Source organism: Bombus terrestris, chromosome 7, assembly GCF_910591885.1.
Source record: "Bombus terrestris chromosome 7, iyBomTerr1.2, whole genome shotgun sequence".
Taxonomy (NCBI): domain Eukaryota; kingdom Metazoa; phylum Arthropoda; class Insecta; order Hymenoptera; family Apidae; genus Bombus; species Bombus terrestris.
The window spans coordinates 17,796,767-17,817,145 of NC_063275.1; the positions used below are offsets into that span (position 1 = coordinate 17,796,767).

The 20,379-nt window shown below is 40.0% G+C and overlaps 1 protein-coding gene across 1 annotated transcript; it reads right to left on the bottom strand.

Annotated features, from left to right (window-relative positions):
* LOC105665627 lies at nt 1-10,190 on the bottom strand. The gene is made up of 8 exons (XM_048407647.1): nt 10,058-10,190; nt 9,152-9,802; nt 6,982-7,220; nt 6,530-6,545; nt 3,051-3,706; nt 1,277-1,379; nt 1,094-1,177; nt 1-753 (listed from the first exon to the last, which is right to left on the bottom strand). The coding sequence occupies exons 2-8, from the start codon at nt 9,800-9,802 to the stop codon at nt 94-96; spliced, it is 2,409 nt and encodes an 802-aa protein (XP_048263604.1). The 5' UTR covers nt 10,058-10,190; the 3' UTR covers nt 1-93.
* Between the last annotated feature and the right edge of the window lie 10,189 nt (nt 10,191-20,379).

A 20,379-nucleotide genomic window follows, 5' to 3' on the forward strand; every position in this document is an offset into this window, starting at 1 on the left:
TTTCAATGCAATATAATTATATTTTATTCTTTAAGAGATAAATGAACAATAAGCATTATGGAATTGAGTTCATAAAACCTAATACTTTCAACTTTAAACTATAGTGGAAGTTACAAGTAGTAAAGGAGCGAAAACATGGAAATAGTTTCTATCGATGCCAGAGTTTGCGGCCTGTTGTTCCAAATTTTGGAAGTGCTTATTCGAGAAGACGGATAGGTAGAAAGGTAAGTATTTGGAGGAGATCACTTCGTGCACGAAATCCCTGAATGCCTTGGAGTTCGCTATCCTGTCTTCGTAAACCTGCGCAAATTTATCCATCGAAAGAAGTCTACCGATATCGTAGACGTAGCCTTGGATTCCACCGGTGATATTGCGGTAAGGAGTCAAATAAGCTTGTATCCTAGAGACCAGAGGTGGGATACCAAGGGCTTTGTTGAAGTTGTTTGTCACCAATTTTATATCAAAACCACATTTCTCTATAAAGTCCAGCAGCATTTTGTATTCCGGTGCCTTTTCGACCTCCTGTACCCATTGTTTCGATTCGCTGCTTCTGAGCAACTTTATAGCTGTTTGGAATTGTTTGTCCTGGGCCAGATAGGCTTTCGATACTGCGAGAATTTCATCGATCGGGGTTATGTCCACGAACTGCTGGAAATCCCTGGCGAGCTCGCCCGAACCCGTGGCTGGGACTTTGATGGCATTCAGAGGACTGGCCGCGACCAGAACTACCAAGAGAACTGCGATGGCTTTCATCTACGAAAAAACGAAATCATTGAATATCGTTGATACACGTACACATGAGTTCAGAGCAAAAAGTTTATATCGATCTGTGATTGATTATATTGTAATTGTAATTAACTCTAGTTCTATTTTATTTTAAATGGAATGCCTTCTTACGGAATGGTTACAGAAGATGCGCGTTCTGATTAATAAAGTATCGAAAAAAATTACGGGAAATTCAATAGAATCAGCAAAAAAGATTATGTTGGGTATGTAAAAATACAAAATTTATTCGTATAGATTGATCACCAATGAAAATGGTGCATGTTTAGCACACGTTTAATTTAATGAAATTGTATGAGTAGGAACCTACCTTTGATACTTCTTTTCTCTTTTGACTTGCTTTAATCGCATGCAGTTTTCTCCTCGAACTGTTGTACCACCAGATCGTATCCCGCTGCATTTTATATACAAGTGAAACGTGCGATAATTGTTCGATAGTTCGATAGTTCGATAAGATAAATAGATTTGTAGAAGCCCTCGTGAAATGCATTACCTCATATTCTATTCTTATTCCAGTCCTATTCCCTTCCTTCGTTTTCCACTGCATCGCGTTAACTGTAAGAACATGTATCGATTCCTGAAAATGTTTTGATAAACTTTATATGTCACCTGCGTGCTAGTTTCACAATGGTTCTCGCACAGATTATCGATCAATTCGAAAGAATATTTCGCTTTCTTGATAAAGGAAGCTGCATAATATACGAGCTTATTCTACCAAGGAAAAGTTTCTTCGACTTCTTTAGCCTGATTTGGGAGCTTCAACAAAAAAGGTATACAAACATAACACCACATAGGACATATTTCTCTATCGACACATGGTGGTTACTTTCATAGCTTCATCGAGACTTTTCCCCTTCCCGAACGCTATTAAGCGCGAAAACATCCTTCGCACAACTTTAATCGAGTATGAATTAAGGCATAGATTACTATTTCCATCGTTTCGTTACTGTTTGGCCACATGAATCAACTAGAAGCATCGAAGAAGCCACGTCAACTACTACTCGAAAGAGGTCTTAGATGAGTTAAACAATATTTTATAAAAAGAACTATAACACAAAATACCATTAATATTCTCATAATATTTCACACTAGAAATTGTAAAGGAAACTTTCAATTGCACGAATGTTCAAAGTATAACATATGACGTTGATGGTTCAAGTAACTATGCAAAGTCTGCTTCTTCCATATGAGAAAAGATATAAAATTCATCGAACTGAACTGCTAAACACGGTCGATCAGAATTCATCTTCGAACGTATGCCCGCGGCGTGTTTTCCCAAAGCGGTCAATGTTCCATTTCTATGAGTGGAAAAAGTCATGCCATTTTGGAAAGAATGGGCGCCATACGGTGCGGCGCGGCGATGTAAATGCGAATAACGCTCGCGATCAAGCTGCTGAATAAATTTATGTAGATATTGATCGCCTAAAAATTGTCATAAATAGTTGATAATCATTACTGAGAAATAAATTGCAATGAAATGTCAACGTGACAAATTCCAAATTTCTTACTCTTACACATTTGGTTTTGGTATTGTAAAATCTATCTGAGAACTTGCAAAATATTCGTAAACATGTTCGATAGCAATAGAATAGGATACATTCCTAAAATTTTTGTAATGTTATTCAACTTATTTAATTACGAGCGGGTGAATCAACAGGCATGTATTAATACAGGAACATGATAGAAAGAGAAAGAGAGAGAGAGAGAGAGAGAGAGAAAGAGAGAGAGAGAGAGAGAAAGAGAGAGAGAGAGAAAGAGAGAGAAAGGGCACAAGTATGATTATATAATTATATGATTACAGGTAATTTTTAATGGGGAGCTTCCGCTTAATAGTATCTTGTCAGTAACATACGACGTGCCACCTCATAGTAGATAAGAAAGATGTTTGTACACAACTTCCTGGTGTTCTTTGATCGTAACATTTCTTTTCGCATACAATTACGCAAAAAATGCTCACTCGTGGAACTGTATACTACTATTTGCGAGATTTTCTCGATAACGTTTTACATTCTTATAAAATATCATTAGTCTTGTTAATTGTTCCATTAGATTTGTATGAATATGTAGTTTGCAAAAATTTTTTAATAACATTTTTTTCTTATGTAAAAGTTAGACTACTTAATAGTGTAGTGGTAACAAGGATGTAGATTAAGGAAAGATTAAACAAATATTTCCGTGCAACATAATTATGTTTTATTTCTTACGAGACGAATGAACAATAAGTATTATCGAATTGAATTCCTAAAACCTAATAGATTCAACTTTAAATTACAGTGGAAACTACGAGTATTAAGGGAACGGAAGCTTCGAAATAGTTTCTATTGACTCCGATGTCTCCGACCTGTTGTGCCAAATTTTGATAGTGCTTATTCGAGAAAATAGATAGGTATAAGGATATATGTTCGGCGGAGGTCACTTCGTGCACGAAATCCTTGAATACTTGGGAGTTCGCTATCTTCTCTTCGTAGAGTTGCTCAAACTTCTCTATCGAAATAAGACTACCGATATCTTGGACGTAACCTTCGATTCCACCGGTGATCATGATATGAGGAGCGAAGAAGGTTTGTATCCTAGAGACCACAGATGGGATACCAAGAGCTTTGTTGAAGCGGTTCACCAGTAATTTTATGTCCAAACCGTTGTTCTGCATATAGTCCAGCATCTTTTTGAATGCAACTTCCTCTTCGACCTCTTGTACCCATTGTTTCGATTCGTTGGACCTGAGCAACTCAACGACTGCTTGGAATTCTTTATCCTGTGCCAGGTAGGCTTTCGATATTTCGAGAATCTTTCCAACCGGGACCAAGTCCAGGAAAGGCTGGAGCTCTCTTGCTAGAGCGCCCGAACCTGTAGCTGGCAGTTCGATAGCATTCAGAGGACTGGCCGAAACCAGGGCAACCAAGAGTGCTACAATAACTTTCATCTGTAAAAAAATTAGTTCTCTATTATTGCTGTTGCCCGCTTATGTTTAGAGGAAGAAGTTTAGACTGCTTTAATAAGGTAGTATTCTCATAGCATCCAGCAAGCATCCAGTGTATCATAACGTTCGAGGCAAGAAGAAAAATTCTATACTTCGTGTGTGCGAAAAGCAACAATTTTTCCATATAGCTTATTGATCATTAAAGTTACGCATGCTTGGCAGTCGTCTAATTCAAAGAAAGTTGTATCGGTACTTACTTTCGATGCCTTTCTTCTCCTTTTACTTTTTTTAGTCGCTTTTCGATGTTAACTACTGCCAAGTTGTGTCCCATCATATTTTATATACATGTTGTGGTAACGATAATGTTATTTCGATAAGATTTATCAATTTTGAGATATACTTGTGAACTGCGTTATCTCGTATTCTCCTTGCAAACTACTCTAGTTTCATATCTTTTTGCCATTTTCCACTAAATCGTAGTAATTATGAGAACGTGTCGATTCGTGGAAATGTTTTGATGACATGTGACGTTATGTGACATTTGCGTGCGAGTTCCATATTGATAGTCAAACAATTGGAAAAAAGATCTTGGTTTCATGATAAACGAAACTGTATGAAGTACCAGCTGGTTTCATTAAATCAAACGAGAATACATTAGCTGAAAAATTTCCTCGACCTTTGTGACCTGCTTTGGCAGCTTCATTAAGCGAAATGTAAAAGTCTTTGCACATAGAAAATATTCATTGACGTATGATAGCTACTTTGCAGCTTCGGCGAGATCATTCGCCCACCCGATTTTTATTAAGCACGTAATCTTCCTGTATAGAATTATTACCGAATTGCATAAAATTAAAGTTTGTCCAAAATTGCAGTTTCGCTGCTATTTTGTCGCGTGAATCAACCGTATGCTTCGGGAAAGGCGCATCAACGAAAGGAATCTTAGACGAACTAAACAATTTTTCATAAAGGCAACTGTAATGCAAATATACTCTTAGTATTTTCATAATATTTCGCACCCTTAATTGAAGATACGAATGTGCACCTTCGTTTACGTAACTATTCGAAATTCATCCATTTCGTATCAGAACTTGGTTCCTAAAGATGTTCGATCGGTATTCATCCCTAAACGCATGTCGATTACCGTATTCTCAAAGCGGTCAGCGCTTCATTTCTTAGGGTGGAAATTTAAGTCACGCCGGCGCGGAAGGAATTAATTCCGTTGAAGACGTCGCTTAGTCGTATGATCGAAACATACCGGTGTGTGTTTGACGAGATTACCTTTCTTTTTTTGCACGTGGAGAAATCCTCATGGACACTCCGTTGCTGCTAATAATCGGTAACAACAGAGTAGTGTCGGACTCTTACCGACTAAAACTCTACGATGACCATCCTACGCGTATGACAGTGGTGCTCCAGATATCTCTTATGAATTATCTTTCCGTTACATCCTCTTCCCGCGTCCTATTGTTCGAGCCTGTCCTAACAATTACCTGACTGTTGAATTTGGCATTAGTGGAGGGTGGCGAGCATTGCCCCTAGCGCTAACCCCCCTTCTAGTCACGGTCCGATGGCGATGAAGCGGCTCTAGGCCGCCTAGCCGCCATACCCCTCCATCGCGTTATCCTTCAAGGGTGGGAGTTTCTCTTTCTCTCCCTTTCTGCTCGTTCCTTTGCGAGCATAACTCGCTCGCAGAAAAGTCGGATAGCCTCATATTCCTCTGGCTCACTCAGCAACGCTTCTATGATCGTCGAGGGGGTCAGTCTCTCGCCTAGACGTGCCCCAGGGTGTAGCGGGACAGTTCTCAGGCCGGACGAAACTCCAGCGAGTGCTGCGCCGTGTCCCTGCCCTCCCTGCAGTGTTGACAGATGTCCGTCGTCACCCGTCCGATTTTTGTCAGGTACTCGCCGAACACGCCGTGACTCGTGAGCACCTGGGTCATCCTGCAAGTGAGTGGGAGGCAGCGGCGACTTCTCAGTGTCATCCAGTTTGGATGGACCGCATCTGCGCCTCGATGTTCGCCCCCCTCGTAGATCAGCTGGGATCGCCACTGGTCCCACGCGTCCTCCTCGGCGGCTCCTAGGTCGCTTCGGGTCGCCTGGTCCAAAGATTACTTGGAGCTTTGCAACGCGATTGAGACCAACGATGTGCTACATCATCGCTATTTCTAAGCGAAAGAAGGTGGACTAGAGATCACATTCGCGATCGAACTATTCAATGAGCTGCACGCCTATCTAACGCAGGCATTAGTCACCTAAGAATTGTCATGAACTATTAATAATCATTATTGAGTAATAAACTGCAGTGGAATGAAAACATAATACATTTCAGATTCTTTATTTTTACACATTTGGTTTTAGTAACGTAGAATTTAGCTTATAATTTGCAAGATATCCGCATATATGTACAAATGCGACAGAAACAGAATTTTCAAAAGAACGTCCAAACGTTATTCATATGATTACGTCATTTAAATGTGAACTTAGTCAATTATAAGTGGATAAGACACGTGCCCTGTATTTTACCACAATAAAAGAGTATGTTCGAATGAGAGAGGGCAGTAGATACACATAATTTGACAAGCGAAAGATAACGAATAATCGGTAAAGGGACTCCTCCTGTTTGATAACATCTCGTTATCGTCACTCGAGTTGCTGCTTCGTAATAGATAAGAAAAATGCTTGCGTAAACTGCAATACACGTACTGTCTTGTCATTTTGTGCCATTTTTTCACGTATCCATAATTACGGATAAAGTGTTCATACCTGGAATTGCATATACAATTCTATACTATATTATTTGCAACATTTTGATGATAATGTATCACACCTTTCTAAAATTATCCCTAAACATATAAACATATTCCAAAAATTATTCTTAGAGTCTTTCTTAGAAATATTACCTTTTCGAAATTTTACAATTATGGAGTAAATGCAAATTATCGCAGATTTTCTAATAGCATACTAACAAAGTTTTTCTTATATAAAAGTTGGACTGTTTATGTAGAGCAAAGATAAAAGGGACATAACATGAAGAAGATGATATTTTAATTCATCATAATATATTTTATTCCTTATACCGGGAAGCTGCAATAAATACCATTGAAATATCAAATATAAATACATTTTTGACATGTAAAACTTTAAACTGCAATGGAAATTATAAGTAAAAATGGGGACAAGGCTTGGAAAATTTCTACGTTGAAACCAGCGTCTACGACCTGTTGTCCCATTTCCAGGAAGTTCTAGTTCGAGAAAATGGACATGTAGAATGTTAAGTACTTGTTCAAGACCACTTCGTGCACCAAGTCTCTAAACACCTTGGCGTGCTCAATTTTGTCTTCGTAGAGACGCATCAGGTCATCCATCGAAATAAGGGAAGCGGTATCCTCCATATAGCCATTGATTCCACCGGTGACCTTGTAAGGAGTCAAGGAAGCTGTTATCCTAGAGGTCAGAGGTCGGATACTAAGAGCTTTGTTGAAATTGTTCACCACCAAGTTTACATCAAAACCATTGCCCTGCGTATAGTTCAGTAGCAGCTTGAATTCAGGTCCTTGTTCCAAGTCTTGTACTTAATGACTTAGTCTAGCTTCGTATAACTGCAATTTTCCATTAAGTAGCATTAATGTCATGAACCTGTCGATTCGTGAAAATGTTTTGAAGACGTGCGATGTTACCTGTGACACCAGTGTGTCAGTTCCACATGATTGTTACGTTATGGAACAGTTCGGAAATAATTTTAGGTTTGTGGTATACCTATGAAGCTACATATTTGTACCAGCGTGTTATATCAGTTCCAAGAAGACGTTTCCTTGACCTCCATAGCCTCCTTTGGGAGCTTCATTAAGAGTGACATAAAAACGTTCACATAGGAAATGTTTATTGACGTATGATGGCTACTTTCCCAACTCCATCGACACCTCTCGCCATTCATTCGTCAACATCGACAGTAGGGAAGGATTGGGTTTCTTCTGTAAAAAAATGTTTAGATGTTACATAATTTGTTTAATTACAAGCGGATCAAGCAGGTGTCTTGTATTAGCGCGGTAAAATTTTTTCTTATGTAAAAGTCAGATTACTTAATGGAGCAGTGGTTACAAGGAAGTAGACGAAGAAGGTAATATTTTACTGCAACATAATTATATTTTGTTGAGGTTATTAGATTATAAAGAGAAAAAAACGCGTGGATTAAGAGTAAGGTACAAAATATATATATATATATTTAATAGAGAAGTGTAATAATAAGTAGGAATACAGTCTGAGCTGGTCCAGATCCGCATGCTAGCAGTGTTACTTTATAACTGAAAAACCCCGAAGCCAACGTCGCCTGTCTATTGTTTATGGTCTGCCTTCATGCTAATTTTTTGTCTATATGCTGTCGATGGCTTCAACGCTCGAAGAAATTAAAAAGACCAGTTGTTCTTGATCAGAATTCATCTTCGAACGTATGCCCGCGGCGTGTTTTCCTAAAGCGGTCAATGTTCCATTTCTATGAGTGGAAAAAGTCATGCCATTTTGGAAAGAATGGGCGCCATACGGTGCGGCGCGGCGATGTAAATGCGAATAACGCTCGCGATCAAGCTGCTGAATAAATTTATGTAGATATTGATCGCCTAAAAATTGTCATAAGTAATTGATAATCATTACTGAGAAATAAATTGCAATGAAATGTCAACGTGACAAATTCCAAATTTCTTACTCTTACACATTTGGTTTTGGTATTGTAAAATCTATCTGAGAACTTGCAAAATATTCGTAAACATGTTCGATAGCAATAGAATAGGATACATTCCTAAAATTTTTGTAATGTTATTCAACTTATTTAATTACGAGCGGGTGAATCAATAGGCATGTATTAATACAGGAACATGATAGAAAGAGAAAAAGAGAGAGAGAGAAAGAGAGAGAGAAAGAGAGAGAGAGAGAGAAAGAGAGAGGGAGGAGCATAAGTATGATTATATAATTATATGATTACAGGTAATTTTTGATGGAGAGCTTCCGCTTAATAGTATCTTGTCAACAACATTCGACGTACCACCTCATAGTAGATAAGAAAGATGTTTGTACACAATTTCCTGATATTTTTTGATGGTAACATTTCTTTTCGCACACAATTGCACAAAAAATTCTCAATCGTGAATCTGTATACTACTAATTGCGAGATGTTCTCGATAATGTTTCACATTCTTACAAAAGTATTATTAGTCTTGTTAAATGTTTCTTTAGATTGGTATGAATATGCAGTTAGCAAAAATTTTCCAATAAAATTTTTTTCTTATGTAAAAGTTAGACTACTTAATAGTGTAGTGGTAACAAGGATGTAGATTAAGGAAAGATTAAACAAATATTTCCGTGCAACATAATTATGTTTTATTTCTTACGAGACGAATGAACAAAAAGCATTATCGAATTGAATTCCTAAAACCTAATAGTTTCAACTTTAAATTACAGTGGAAACTACAAGTATTAAGAGAACGGATGCTTCGAAATAGTTTCTATTGACTCCCATGTCTCCGACCTGTTGTGCCAAATTTTGATAATGCTTATTCGAGAAAATGGATAGGTATAAGGATATATGTTCGGCGGAGGTCACTTCGTGCACGAAATCCTTGAATACTTGGGAGTTCGCTATCTTCTCTTCGTAGAGTTGCTCAAACTTCTCTATCGAAATAAGACTACCGATATCTTGGACGTAACCTTCGATTCCACCGGTGATCATGATATGAGGAGCGAAGAAGGTTTGTATCCTAGAGACCACAGATGGGATACCAAGAGCTTTGTTGAAGCGGTTCACCAGCAATTTTATGTCCAAACCGTTGTTCTGCATATAGTCCAGCATCTTTTTGAATGCAACTTCCTCTTCGATCTCTTCTACCCATTGTTTCGATTCGTTGGACCTGAGCAACTCAACGACTGCTTGGAATTCTTTATCCTGTGCCAGGTAGGCTTTCGATATTTCGAGAATCTTTCCAACCGGGACCAAGTCCAGGAAAGGCTGGAGCTCTCTTGCTAGAGCGCCCGAACCCGTGGCTGGCAGTTCGATAGCATTCAGAGGACTGGCCGAAACCAGGGCAACCAAGAGTGCTACAATAACTTTCATCTGTAAAAAAATTAGTTCTTTATTATTGTTGATGCCCGCTTATTTTTAGTGGACGAAGTTTAGACTGCTTTAATAAGGTAGTTATTCTCATAGCATCCAGTATGCATCCAGTGTATCATAACCTTCGAGGCAAGAAGAAAAATTCTATACTTCGTATGTGCGAAAAGCAGCAATTTTTCCATATAGCTTATTGATCATTAAAGTTACGCATGGTTGGCAGTCGTCTAATTCAAAGAATGTTGTATCGGTACTTACTTTCGATGCCTTTCTTCTTCTTTGACTTTTTTTTGTCGCTTTTCGATGTTAACTACTGCCAAGTTGTGTCCCATCGTATTTTATATACAAGTTGTGGTAACGATAATATTATTTCGATAAGATTTATCAATTTTGAGATATACTTGTGAACTGCGTTATCTCGTATTCTCCTTGCAAATTACTCTAGTTTCATATCTTTGTGCCATTTTCCACTGAATCGTAGTAATTATAAGAACGTGTCGATTCGTGGAAATATTTTGATGACATGTGACGTTATGTGACACTTGCGTGCGAATTCCATATTGATAATCAAACAATTGGAAAAAGAGATCTTGGTTTCATGATAAACGAAACTGTATGAAGTACCAGCTAATTTCACTAAATCAAAGGAGAATACATTAGCTGAAAAATTTCCTCGACCTTTGTGACCTGCTTTGGCAGCTTCATTAAGCGAAATGTAAAAGTCTTTGCACATAGAAAATATTCATTGACGTATGATAGCTACTTTGCAGCTTCGGCGAGATCATTCGCCCACCCGATTTTTATTAAGCACGTAATCTTCCTGTATAGAATTATTACCGAATTGCATAAAATTAAAGTTTGTCCAAAATTGCAGTTTCGCTGCTATTTTGTCGCGTGAATCAACCGTATGCTTCGGGAAAGGCGCATCAACGAAAGGAATCTTAGACGAACTAAACAATTTTTCATAAAGGCAACTGTAATGCAAATATACTCTTAGTATTTTCATAATATTTCGCACCCTTAATTGAAGATACGAATGTGCACCTTCGTTACGTAACTATTCGAAATTCATCCATTTCGTATCAGAACTTGGTTCCTAAAGGTGTTCGATCGGTATTCATCCCTAAACGCATGTCCATTACCGTATTCTCAAAGCGGTCAGCGCTTCATTTCTTAGGGTGGAAATTTAAGTCACGCCGTCGCGGAAGGAATTAATTCCGTTGAAGACGTCGCTTAGTCGTATGATCGAAACATACCGGTGTGAGTTCGACGAGGACGAGGTTGAAGGGTGTACGGATGACGGGGGGAGATACAGAGCTCGGGGCTGTGCTAAGGCAAGCGGCTCGCGGTGTCTGCGGCAAACAATTCCAATTAACTCGCTGGAATTGGAATAGGACTCCTCTCGTCGACGCTTTCACGACCGAGAGATCGTCTCCTGGGTGCACGAACGTCGACGACGACGTGGGGAACGCGCGCGTTCCTCGCCTGGCCTTTCTCACCCTCTTCCATCCACGTTCTTCGATATCTTCCTCTCCGTCCACGCGCAGAAATTAGCTGTCCATCTAAAAAGTTGGCGAAAACACGCTCCACTGACAAGAAGAACGAGAGATTACGCAACTCACGCTTACTGAAATGAAAAAACTTGGTGGATCTTCCAAGTTTCCTCATTGGTATTTACATTTCAATTGAGAATCCTCGATCGAAAGGACGGAACGGCGTATTTTTGAAAACAAATATTCACACGATCAGAACATCGGTGCATAATTTCTTGATCCTCGTCCTAACATCCGTCTCTCTATCTGTCCTATTCGAAAGACGGAGCTGGTTGGTAGACGGGGAGGTATAATTCAATCAGGCTTTGGTAGGGGATGTTTGTCAAGTACGGTTTCTTTGCACGTGCACCGTGAGCGAGTGAATAGCTACCCGTTGGACCATTATCCGGCGCATAATGCTCGTCATCGTCGTCATCGTCGGCCAGGGATAGAGTAAGACAAGGAAGAAGAAGAAGAGAGAGACAGAGAGAGAGTGAGGGAGAGAATCATAAAGCACAGGGTTGGGCCGTCGCCCTAGACAATGCGGTTCTTGAGCTGCTCAGATATTGAAGACGCCCGAAAGCGGTGTGTACCAATCTCGGTGTGTACCTAGCGTCTAGCCCGCTACTCTACATTATTAAATCTCACCCGTGTGGACCGGCCACACAGGACGATGGTGTTCTTTCGTCGCTTTCGAGATGCCGTCGAGCAACGTGCGTCGAATTTTCAACAGGACAGAACGCCCGGCTAACGTGGTGGGACGTTATCACGCGTTATCGAATCACACTGTGGTGTGTGGAAAAATTTTAAGGGTATCTTGTACGACAATGGTAGGGATTAACGGTGATAATCGGTGGTTACGTAGAAAATGCTGAAACGATATTCTTTTCGAAAATCTTTCGACGCGTAATATTTTTCGTTACACCAACCTAATCTCCCACCCTTTGTTCTAATCAATCGACGCATATACCTACGTGAGCCGCACTTCTCAATTATCGATACTTATCCTCAAGGTTTGTTGTCCAACAGTATTATTTAGTATGATTTTTATTGTTCACGTGAAATTCTATCATTCCACTCGAACTTCAAGTGTTTTCGTAGAATTTACTACAGTATCAATCTTCCTAGCAATTAAATAGTATTTCATCAAGGATTTCTAAACAGCGTTAAATAATTATTCCTTTGTTTCTGGTAACTGGAAAAGAAAAGAATAAGATTGTTTCTCGCTTCAAGAGATTTTGATCATTTTTTTATCAAAGTTTAATTAAAAAAATCTGCATCTTTGGGATAAAATCTTTATTGCGATAAAGATGCCGAATAAGAAGTAAGAAAAGTAATTGATTCTAGAAACTAGTATACTAAATTTTCGAAATTATATTCATAATCAAATAACGTAAGCAGCGTCATGCAACGAAATTTTCCCTATTCGTTCCATTTCAAACATTCCTTCCTTTACTCAATAATCGCATAAAACATCGTAAAATTTCTTCGTGTGTGAACGGGGCAAAAGCATGGTTCGCGTAGTGGTTTAAAATAATTCAGAAGGCGCTAGTCCATGTGGCTCGTCTTAAGCAGCAATAACCGGGGCCAATTAGCCGGTGAGAACTACATATTCCGTCTCCCATTTACGACGGCATAATGCTACCTGTTTCACGCAGAGCCACGTATAATTACAGACTAATGCCGGAGCATCCGCAATCGTGGCAGGTGGCACATAATCGCGGCCTCGTAACCCTCGAACGAGTTAATCCGTGAGACGTCGCGCCGTTTCCCGCGACGCCTGCAACCAGTGTCATCTCGTCGTCGCCGTTAGACGTCGTCGACGTCGACGGCTCTGCGTGGTTGTCGTCGCCGGTGAAATCGTCGGGCAACAGACGACATTTAAAAGTAGCTATATAGCGGGACTTGATCCGCTTACCGGGTTTAAAAGTCAAGTGCTAAAAGCGCAATTCATCCCATCCAGCCGAGATATAGTGGGGAGAAGGTGGAGACCGGAGGAAATCGGCTGTGGAGAAGTTTCTAGGAAGACGATAGAGGAAACATAGTTGGCTGTTCTCGCTCTGGTGTCTCTGCTCGTCGTCGTTCCGACCACTTCGTTCAACGGCTCATTTTATTTTCCAACGCGAGAAGGTATCGTTCGTCCCGTATGAAAGTCTGCCTGTCTTCTTTCTCCCTTTTCTTGTTTCTTTTCTTTCTTTCGTACCGGCTTCGTTCGTTTCGTTCGTCCGTCTCGCGCTCTCGTTTCTAGTTTCTGTGTTTCTATTTTCTGCCTCTTCCAAGATTGGAGGGTTGACGGAGCGGAAACAAGGGGTGACTGCGTCCTTTCTCTGCCACACGGTTTTTTTCTCTTCTTTCTGTTTGCGCGCCGCTCGAGTGGCACCGTTTACCGAAGCTGTAGGTACGTAGTACGTATTATTGCGACGGCAATCGTTCCCGGGATAAGCAATGAAATTTCAAAGTCTAGAATTTACCCTCTAAGGACTTGTTCATATTGCTTCGTCCAAGTCTTGTATATTGACATTTGTGGTTTTGAAATATTTCATGTTTCGTGTGTTCTTTTCTTTAACTGTGTTATTATGTTAAGTATTAGTATCCAGGAATCTGTTTTTACAATCGTCTGTCTGCGATAATCAAATCGATAGAATTCACACAAGTAATTCATTTTTCATTACTTCTGACAGTAAGAATTACTTCTATAAAATTTGTCCCCTTCATCTAATTACTCTTAGATAATTATTCTTGGGTAAAGCATTCACTTAAATGATCGTTAACTGTTCCCTATTAATTTTCCTAACTACCTATCATGTCGTAACTACATAACATCCAAACTATTGGAACGTTACATTATGTATGTATGTCTGTAATTTCTGCCTGATGGTCCTTAGTCTGTGAAACGCGGAAACTAAAATCGAGGTTCAAACCCGAGTATGTTGCAATTAAAATCCGTTTATTGAATGCATACCATTATGAATACCGTAAATATGATTCGACATCATAAAGCAAACGATTCTCTATAAAGCAGACGATTATTTTGCAATTTAACCATTTTCTACATTTTAGTACTAAAACACAATCAGCGCTCACATTTTCAGAAATTAAACTATTGAAAGTTGATCGATTTGGCTTTTGTACGATTCAATTATAAAAGTAAGCGAACGAAGACGACATAGCGTTTCCACTGAAGTCTTGTCGTGATATTGCGATATTCGTGGATAGGCTAGCATCTGTTTCGCAAACTCCTCCTCTCCCAGTTATTTATCAGCTTCGTAACTTATTGAGTGTACGTAATCGACCACAATAAACAATTATTCCAAACATTTTAGCATTATAACGAGTTGATGTATTGATTGATAAATGTTTTTAGATAAAGTAATGCGAAATACTAATTTAAAATATCGAGAAGTTCCGATAACAGGGACATTTCCGAGAAGAATTGGGCGGCGCAAATTCGCACGAATGACGAACGTTCTCTGATAAGACTGTTACAATATATGTTTATGTGTACATATGTTTAAAGCTATTTTACAATGTTTTCGCGAATACAATTTACAACAAAATCATTGATCGTGTGATTATCTGCCATTTGGAACGAAGTCCTAATAATGATAATTTTCGTTGTAGGACGATTATTGAGGACTGTATTGAATAATTTTATACGTGGTGTAAAAAAATAGGATTAGATTCAAGAAAGTTTTACTCGAGGAATGAATGAGTGATTCGTCTTGGTTATTTATCAAAAGGATTTGAAGGTTTTCATAGTAAGTAAATTTGATATTCAGTGTGACTTAATTATACAATATTTTACTGACACAAATTTTATTTTATTTTGGCATAATATATAAAGAAAAGCATAGAGACTCTGAGCATAGAATTGACAAAAAGGGAAGAACGAATTTTTCTTCATTTCTTGGAACTATTTCTTGATTCGAGGATCGAAAGCAGGATTTAAGTCTTATCTAATCCTCTATATAATATATTCTGCCTTATTTTATCAATAACTTTCTTAAACATAATCAGGTATTTCATGAAACTTTTCATATTCCCCAGCTTATCATCGAACTACTAGGTATCCAACTCTCATACAATTGTTGAACAAATCCACTACTGCAGTTTCTACGATTCGTACTCAATTAAGTTGTTTACTGTTTATCAGAGCTTCAGCACACGATCGTGCGCAAAATTTCGTTCGATGTGAGCGAAGCTTAAAGCATGAAACGGCTGCTTTGAGTCAACGACACCTGTGTGTTGGTAGCGTTGCAGCGGGAACGTGAGACAGGCAGCAAGAAATAGAGGAGACAGAGGGTACATCGGGTGGGATGAGGGTTGCCAGGGTGAGTTACATCCACAGGGAGAGCACCAATGTTATTAGAATGCTTGGGAGTAGGTCCGTAATCAGCAGTACTCGCTGGCTCTCCAATTCGAGTCGAATTCACAGCCGAATCACGTCGTTATTTAACGAGATTATGTCGTTAACCGGCAGGATGCAGCCTCGGCCGATGTCGATCGCGATATGAAATTAAACTCGTACATTTTTTCCTGATTAACGAGCGCCGGATACGTAATTGCGTTTACGCTTTGCACGCTCGCCGTTCCGACTGTTTCGTCGGGATGTTCCGTTGTTTGTCCGCTGTTCGATCGATCGATCCACAATGATATAGCCTTCTTGTACCCTTCAAGAAATAGAATTTCTTCGAGCCGTAATTGTGAAATCGTGAAAATCAGTTGTGGAAAATTACCTTCATACGTTTCTGGTAACTTATTGTTTGTCAGACAATCATAAATTCTCTGTATGGTCCCTACACCTTAGAATTATTCACAATGTACTTAACTATAAATTTTATTTCATATTAAAATTATCTTATAACGCTTCTCTTATGTTTCTGTCTTAAAAATAGTGCATTAAAAATTCTTACAAAATATTTCTTCAAAATTTCTAACGTAGATCCAAATCTTCGAACAATTTATGAAGAGAATAACCACCTGTCAACCTATTCTACCCTAGACAAAATCGAGTCGAAGCCTTTACTCTACCCTTTCCAAAGGTAACACGAGCCTATGCTATTCACGCGATCTTCGAAATAGCACACATCGACCGATCGCTTTCTCAGCCGGGCCATTAACACGTTCACCATCTTCCTTGCCTCTCCCATTCACTCCATCGATTTCCACCAGCAATGTAGTGTCCGGAATAAGTCGTAATAAGAGGCGCGTGAAACATATCCAAGATTCCAAGGGGTTTCCCTTCGATTGGGTCAGGCTTCTAATGAACTCATCAACAGCCGAGTCTGACGGTTCCCGACGAATGAATGAATTTCGTGCGTGCCTCCTCCGTTTCGTCGATCGGAATGTCGTAATGGAGGCTGTCTGTGGAATATCGGAACGACATCGTTGAAACCGTAATGGGGCTGAGACGAAGGCAAACGGTTTTAAAGACCCTCGAATGGAGACCAACATAAATTTTGATTGTCAAATAATAGAGCAACGAGGCTGTTACGCTCCAACGATAGTTTATTTTCCAATCTACATACCAATATCTATAATAATCGTTCTTTATATGTATATTATAGACCAATCTCAACACGAAGCAGAGTTTTCAAACCACTTCACCACGCCAGGCTTGTAACATACACTCAACTTCCTTCCATTATCATATTTCATGACGTAACCACTAGATATTCAGAGAAATTTACAAATTATCGGCCATAAACAATCCACCGATGGCTGATTCCCAAGGGGTGAAATAAGAGGGTGACGAGAATCAGGAAAATTAGATGCATCCTTCGAAGATTGAATATAGGAATTACGCGGCGGAATCGACGTGATGTAATTTACGTAATGGAATAGAAAGACGCAAGGGAGAAGAATGCAAAAACGCGATAGACGTCCCATTTAAATGGCTCCGTTTCTTGTTTACCCTCGGCTTTAGCCTCTGGCAGCCAGCGTAGGTTTGTGCGCGACTCTCGTTGACTCGTCAGCCGATTTAAGCGGCGAATTTATCGCGACCAGCTGGTCCGCGTAACGAGAGGGTGGAATGCACGGGGTACTTCTTGCGGTGTGGTAGATTGGATACGCGGAGTGGGTTTTAATGAGGCGGTATTGCTGTTGGGACCATTCAGATCGCCCTGGGATGAAGATGCGTCTTTGGATCGGAAGAATAATTGTATCGGTACGATAGATCCTCGGGTAAATTTGTCGTGGTTTCAGAAGAAACCGCACAGTTTATAATTGAATAATACACAAACTATGTACGTATATCCAGGAATAATTTCTCCAAATATCTCTAAATAGGGCATCCCTCCCTCGTTCATTCCTTAGATTCCTTCTCCACAAGAACACGGTGAATATTTGGCAAATTAGAAAATATCCCGTGAAAAGAATAGCCGTTTAACAGAAAGAAAAAATTCCATAGAATAAGCGTATACTAGAAAAAAAGTCTCATAGAATAGTGGTCTTGAATATACGTAAAATGAACGTACGATTGGGCTGTTACGTTTTGTAGTTTTAAAAAAAACCTGAAAATTTCGTAATTGAAATACAACACATTATCTATTCCATTCTTTACCCACCATAAGAAACACCCTGTGCACAATGAATATTTAGGAAGGAAGGAAAAAATCCTGAAGGATAGGACGAAAAAATGTTTATCGGCCGGTTGTTTTGGGTAGCGGGTGTGCGTATGACTGGCTGGTAGAAAAGCTTGGGGCATTGTGCGCAGAATTTCCACGGAGGAGGAGAATTCATGGGGTAATTCCGTGTTCGATACACCGTGTGCGCTTAAGGCTGCGATGTTACCGGCGTCACATAAGCGTAATACCGGATAAGCCGCAATAATGCAGACCCGCTGTGCGTGCATGCGAAAGTGGAATGGATCCTGCTGCTCGGGAAGCTTCAGTGGCCAAATGTCTGTAGAGCGTAATCATCGCAGTGAAACGAGTGCCACTCTATCTTTACCAATCCGCGAAAACTTTTTATCCTTCTATCATGACGAATTCGTTGCTTCTGTCAGTTGTCAGTGACATCGTCAATCGCATAGTTCTACCGCATTAATTTTACAAACTAAAGCATCTTTAAATGAACCAGTTATTCCATAGCAAACTCCGTCCATAACAAAATTCATAACAAGTTTTCTAAATATCTTTGTACCTGATTATAATATTACATAAGTTTCGATTTAAAGATATTCGAAAAATGTACAATATCATTGGTTAACTTTTTTTTGAAGATGTCTAGATTATATCATAAGATGTTTAGTCTTAAAACATAGGTACCTATATAAAGTGGATCTCTTCAAGACATTCTAAGATGTCTATACACAAGTTAATGACATCATCCTAAAAAGAAATTGTCAGACGCGACTTCGTCGGAGAGGATCTCTGGGAATAACGGAAAAAACGTACGAGCGAAATAGCTAGCAGTTATTATACAGGAAGGTTCCCTGAGGACTAGGCTTCCAAGAATTAGAAGCTTCAAGACATTTTTCACGAAGACGACGTTAGCTTCCACCGTCAGGTTAATGAATCAAGGGAACGCCCCAGAGAATGCGAAAACAATTTGCGGGAAGCTCGACGTTCTCGATTCGGACTCTCGGCTATTAACCCCCTGGAACTTGGACAAGCGGCGCAGAGAGTCTACTTCGGTAGACCCGGAAAGAAAAAGAAAACGGAAAGAAAGACACGAGTCCGTGGCCGTGCCATAACTTAGCACGGTATTACGAGATACTAAATTCCCGGTTACTTTATCTCCAGGGGAGCTTTCTTAAAGAATGTTTACGATAAAGGGGTGAGCCTTTGTCTCCGCGTTTCCGACATTACTTGGAAATTACCGCGACGCCTCGGCCAGATTCCCGTCCTTCCTTTGTCCCCTTTTCCCGAGGTGTATTTAAAACAATACCGAGTAATCGCCGGTGTTTCCATCCCCTTTCGCTGCAAGCGCCGAGGGCTGGAACGGAGAATTCTGAAGACGCTTTAAAGGTATATCGTCCGAAATTAAATCGTAAAAACGTGGAAGGAGACGGAGGGGAACGAGCGTTCGAGCGAGCTGCCGCGACAAAACCGCGACGTAAAATGACGAGAACAATGAAAGAATAAAATCCCTCCGTGAGAGTAATTAGCGCGAAGAGCATTAAGGAGACATGGGGCAATTTCGACCGGCCATTTTTCATGGTAATCTCCGGTATTCGCGCTCACCGACCAACCTCGGATCGGTGTCATCCATTCGCCTTGGCGATCGATCGTGAAAATCGTCAAGGATATCAGTCAGCTCGAACCGACGGATTGAGGAGTGTGAGAAAAATTTCTCAGGAAGTGTTCAATGACTACTGACTGGAAAGTTTGGGGAAATTCAACGACGAATGTAGAAACTATTTGTCGCGTTGTCTGTACGGAAATATCACATAGATGGAAGAATTACTAGAATTATTTCAAGATGAATTGTTCTTGATTATTGGGGTTTGTGTAAGGGGTGACGTATGAATCTCAACGATGTCAGTAAGATACAGTTAATCGAAAGCCGACACAGCGGAAGGATCAAAGACCTTACAAAAGGCTTGGCAAAACTGCGTCAGGTCGTCCTGGGAACCATTCCAACAAATTAAATTAAACGGCCGTTTGTCGTGTTTTCACGGTGAATTTATTTTTCGATTGAATCGCATATTCGATAGACCGGAATTAAAATAACGCGTCACTCGTAGCGCGGTTCCTCGCGTTTCAATCGAATTTAACGAATATCGTTGGCGCGTGGTCGTCACAGTTCAGCGTTTCCGCGCAGATTTCAGCCACCAAGGAAATTTCTAGAGGACTTCCGGTCCCGTCAATTGTTCCCCGGTTTTCTCGGACAAGGGGCTTGACGAGGGAAACGAGCGCATAAATTTCGCCTGAACGGCATCAGCCCGGGAACGATTTTCAGTATTATCCGCGCAAGCGAAGGATAATCCGGATTTGTGCAATCGGCCCTCAGCTGCAACGGTTCGGCAACCGGATGTGCAAACCGGCTCGGATAATAACTAGCTGCTTATCGGACATTTAAGACGATTTCGCTACGCTACTCCAG

What these genes read in the sequence shown, in the direction of transcription:
- LOC105665627 (XM_048407647.1), bottom strand. Translation starts at nt 9,802, where the DNA reads ATGAAAGTTATTGTAGCACTCTTGGTTGCCCTGGTTTCGGCCAGTCCT. An exon ending in TAATACTTGTAGTTTCCACT is followed by an intron (nt 7,221 to 9,151) that starts GTAATTTAAAGT and finishes AACTATACGCAG; the next exon opens with GGCAATGGTTTTGATGTAAA. An exon ending in GAATAAGAATAGAATATGAG is followed by an intron (nt 1,178 to 1,276) that starts GTAATGCATTTC and finishes TATAAAATGCAG; the next exon opens with CGGGATACGATCTGGTGGTA.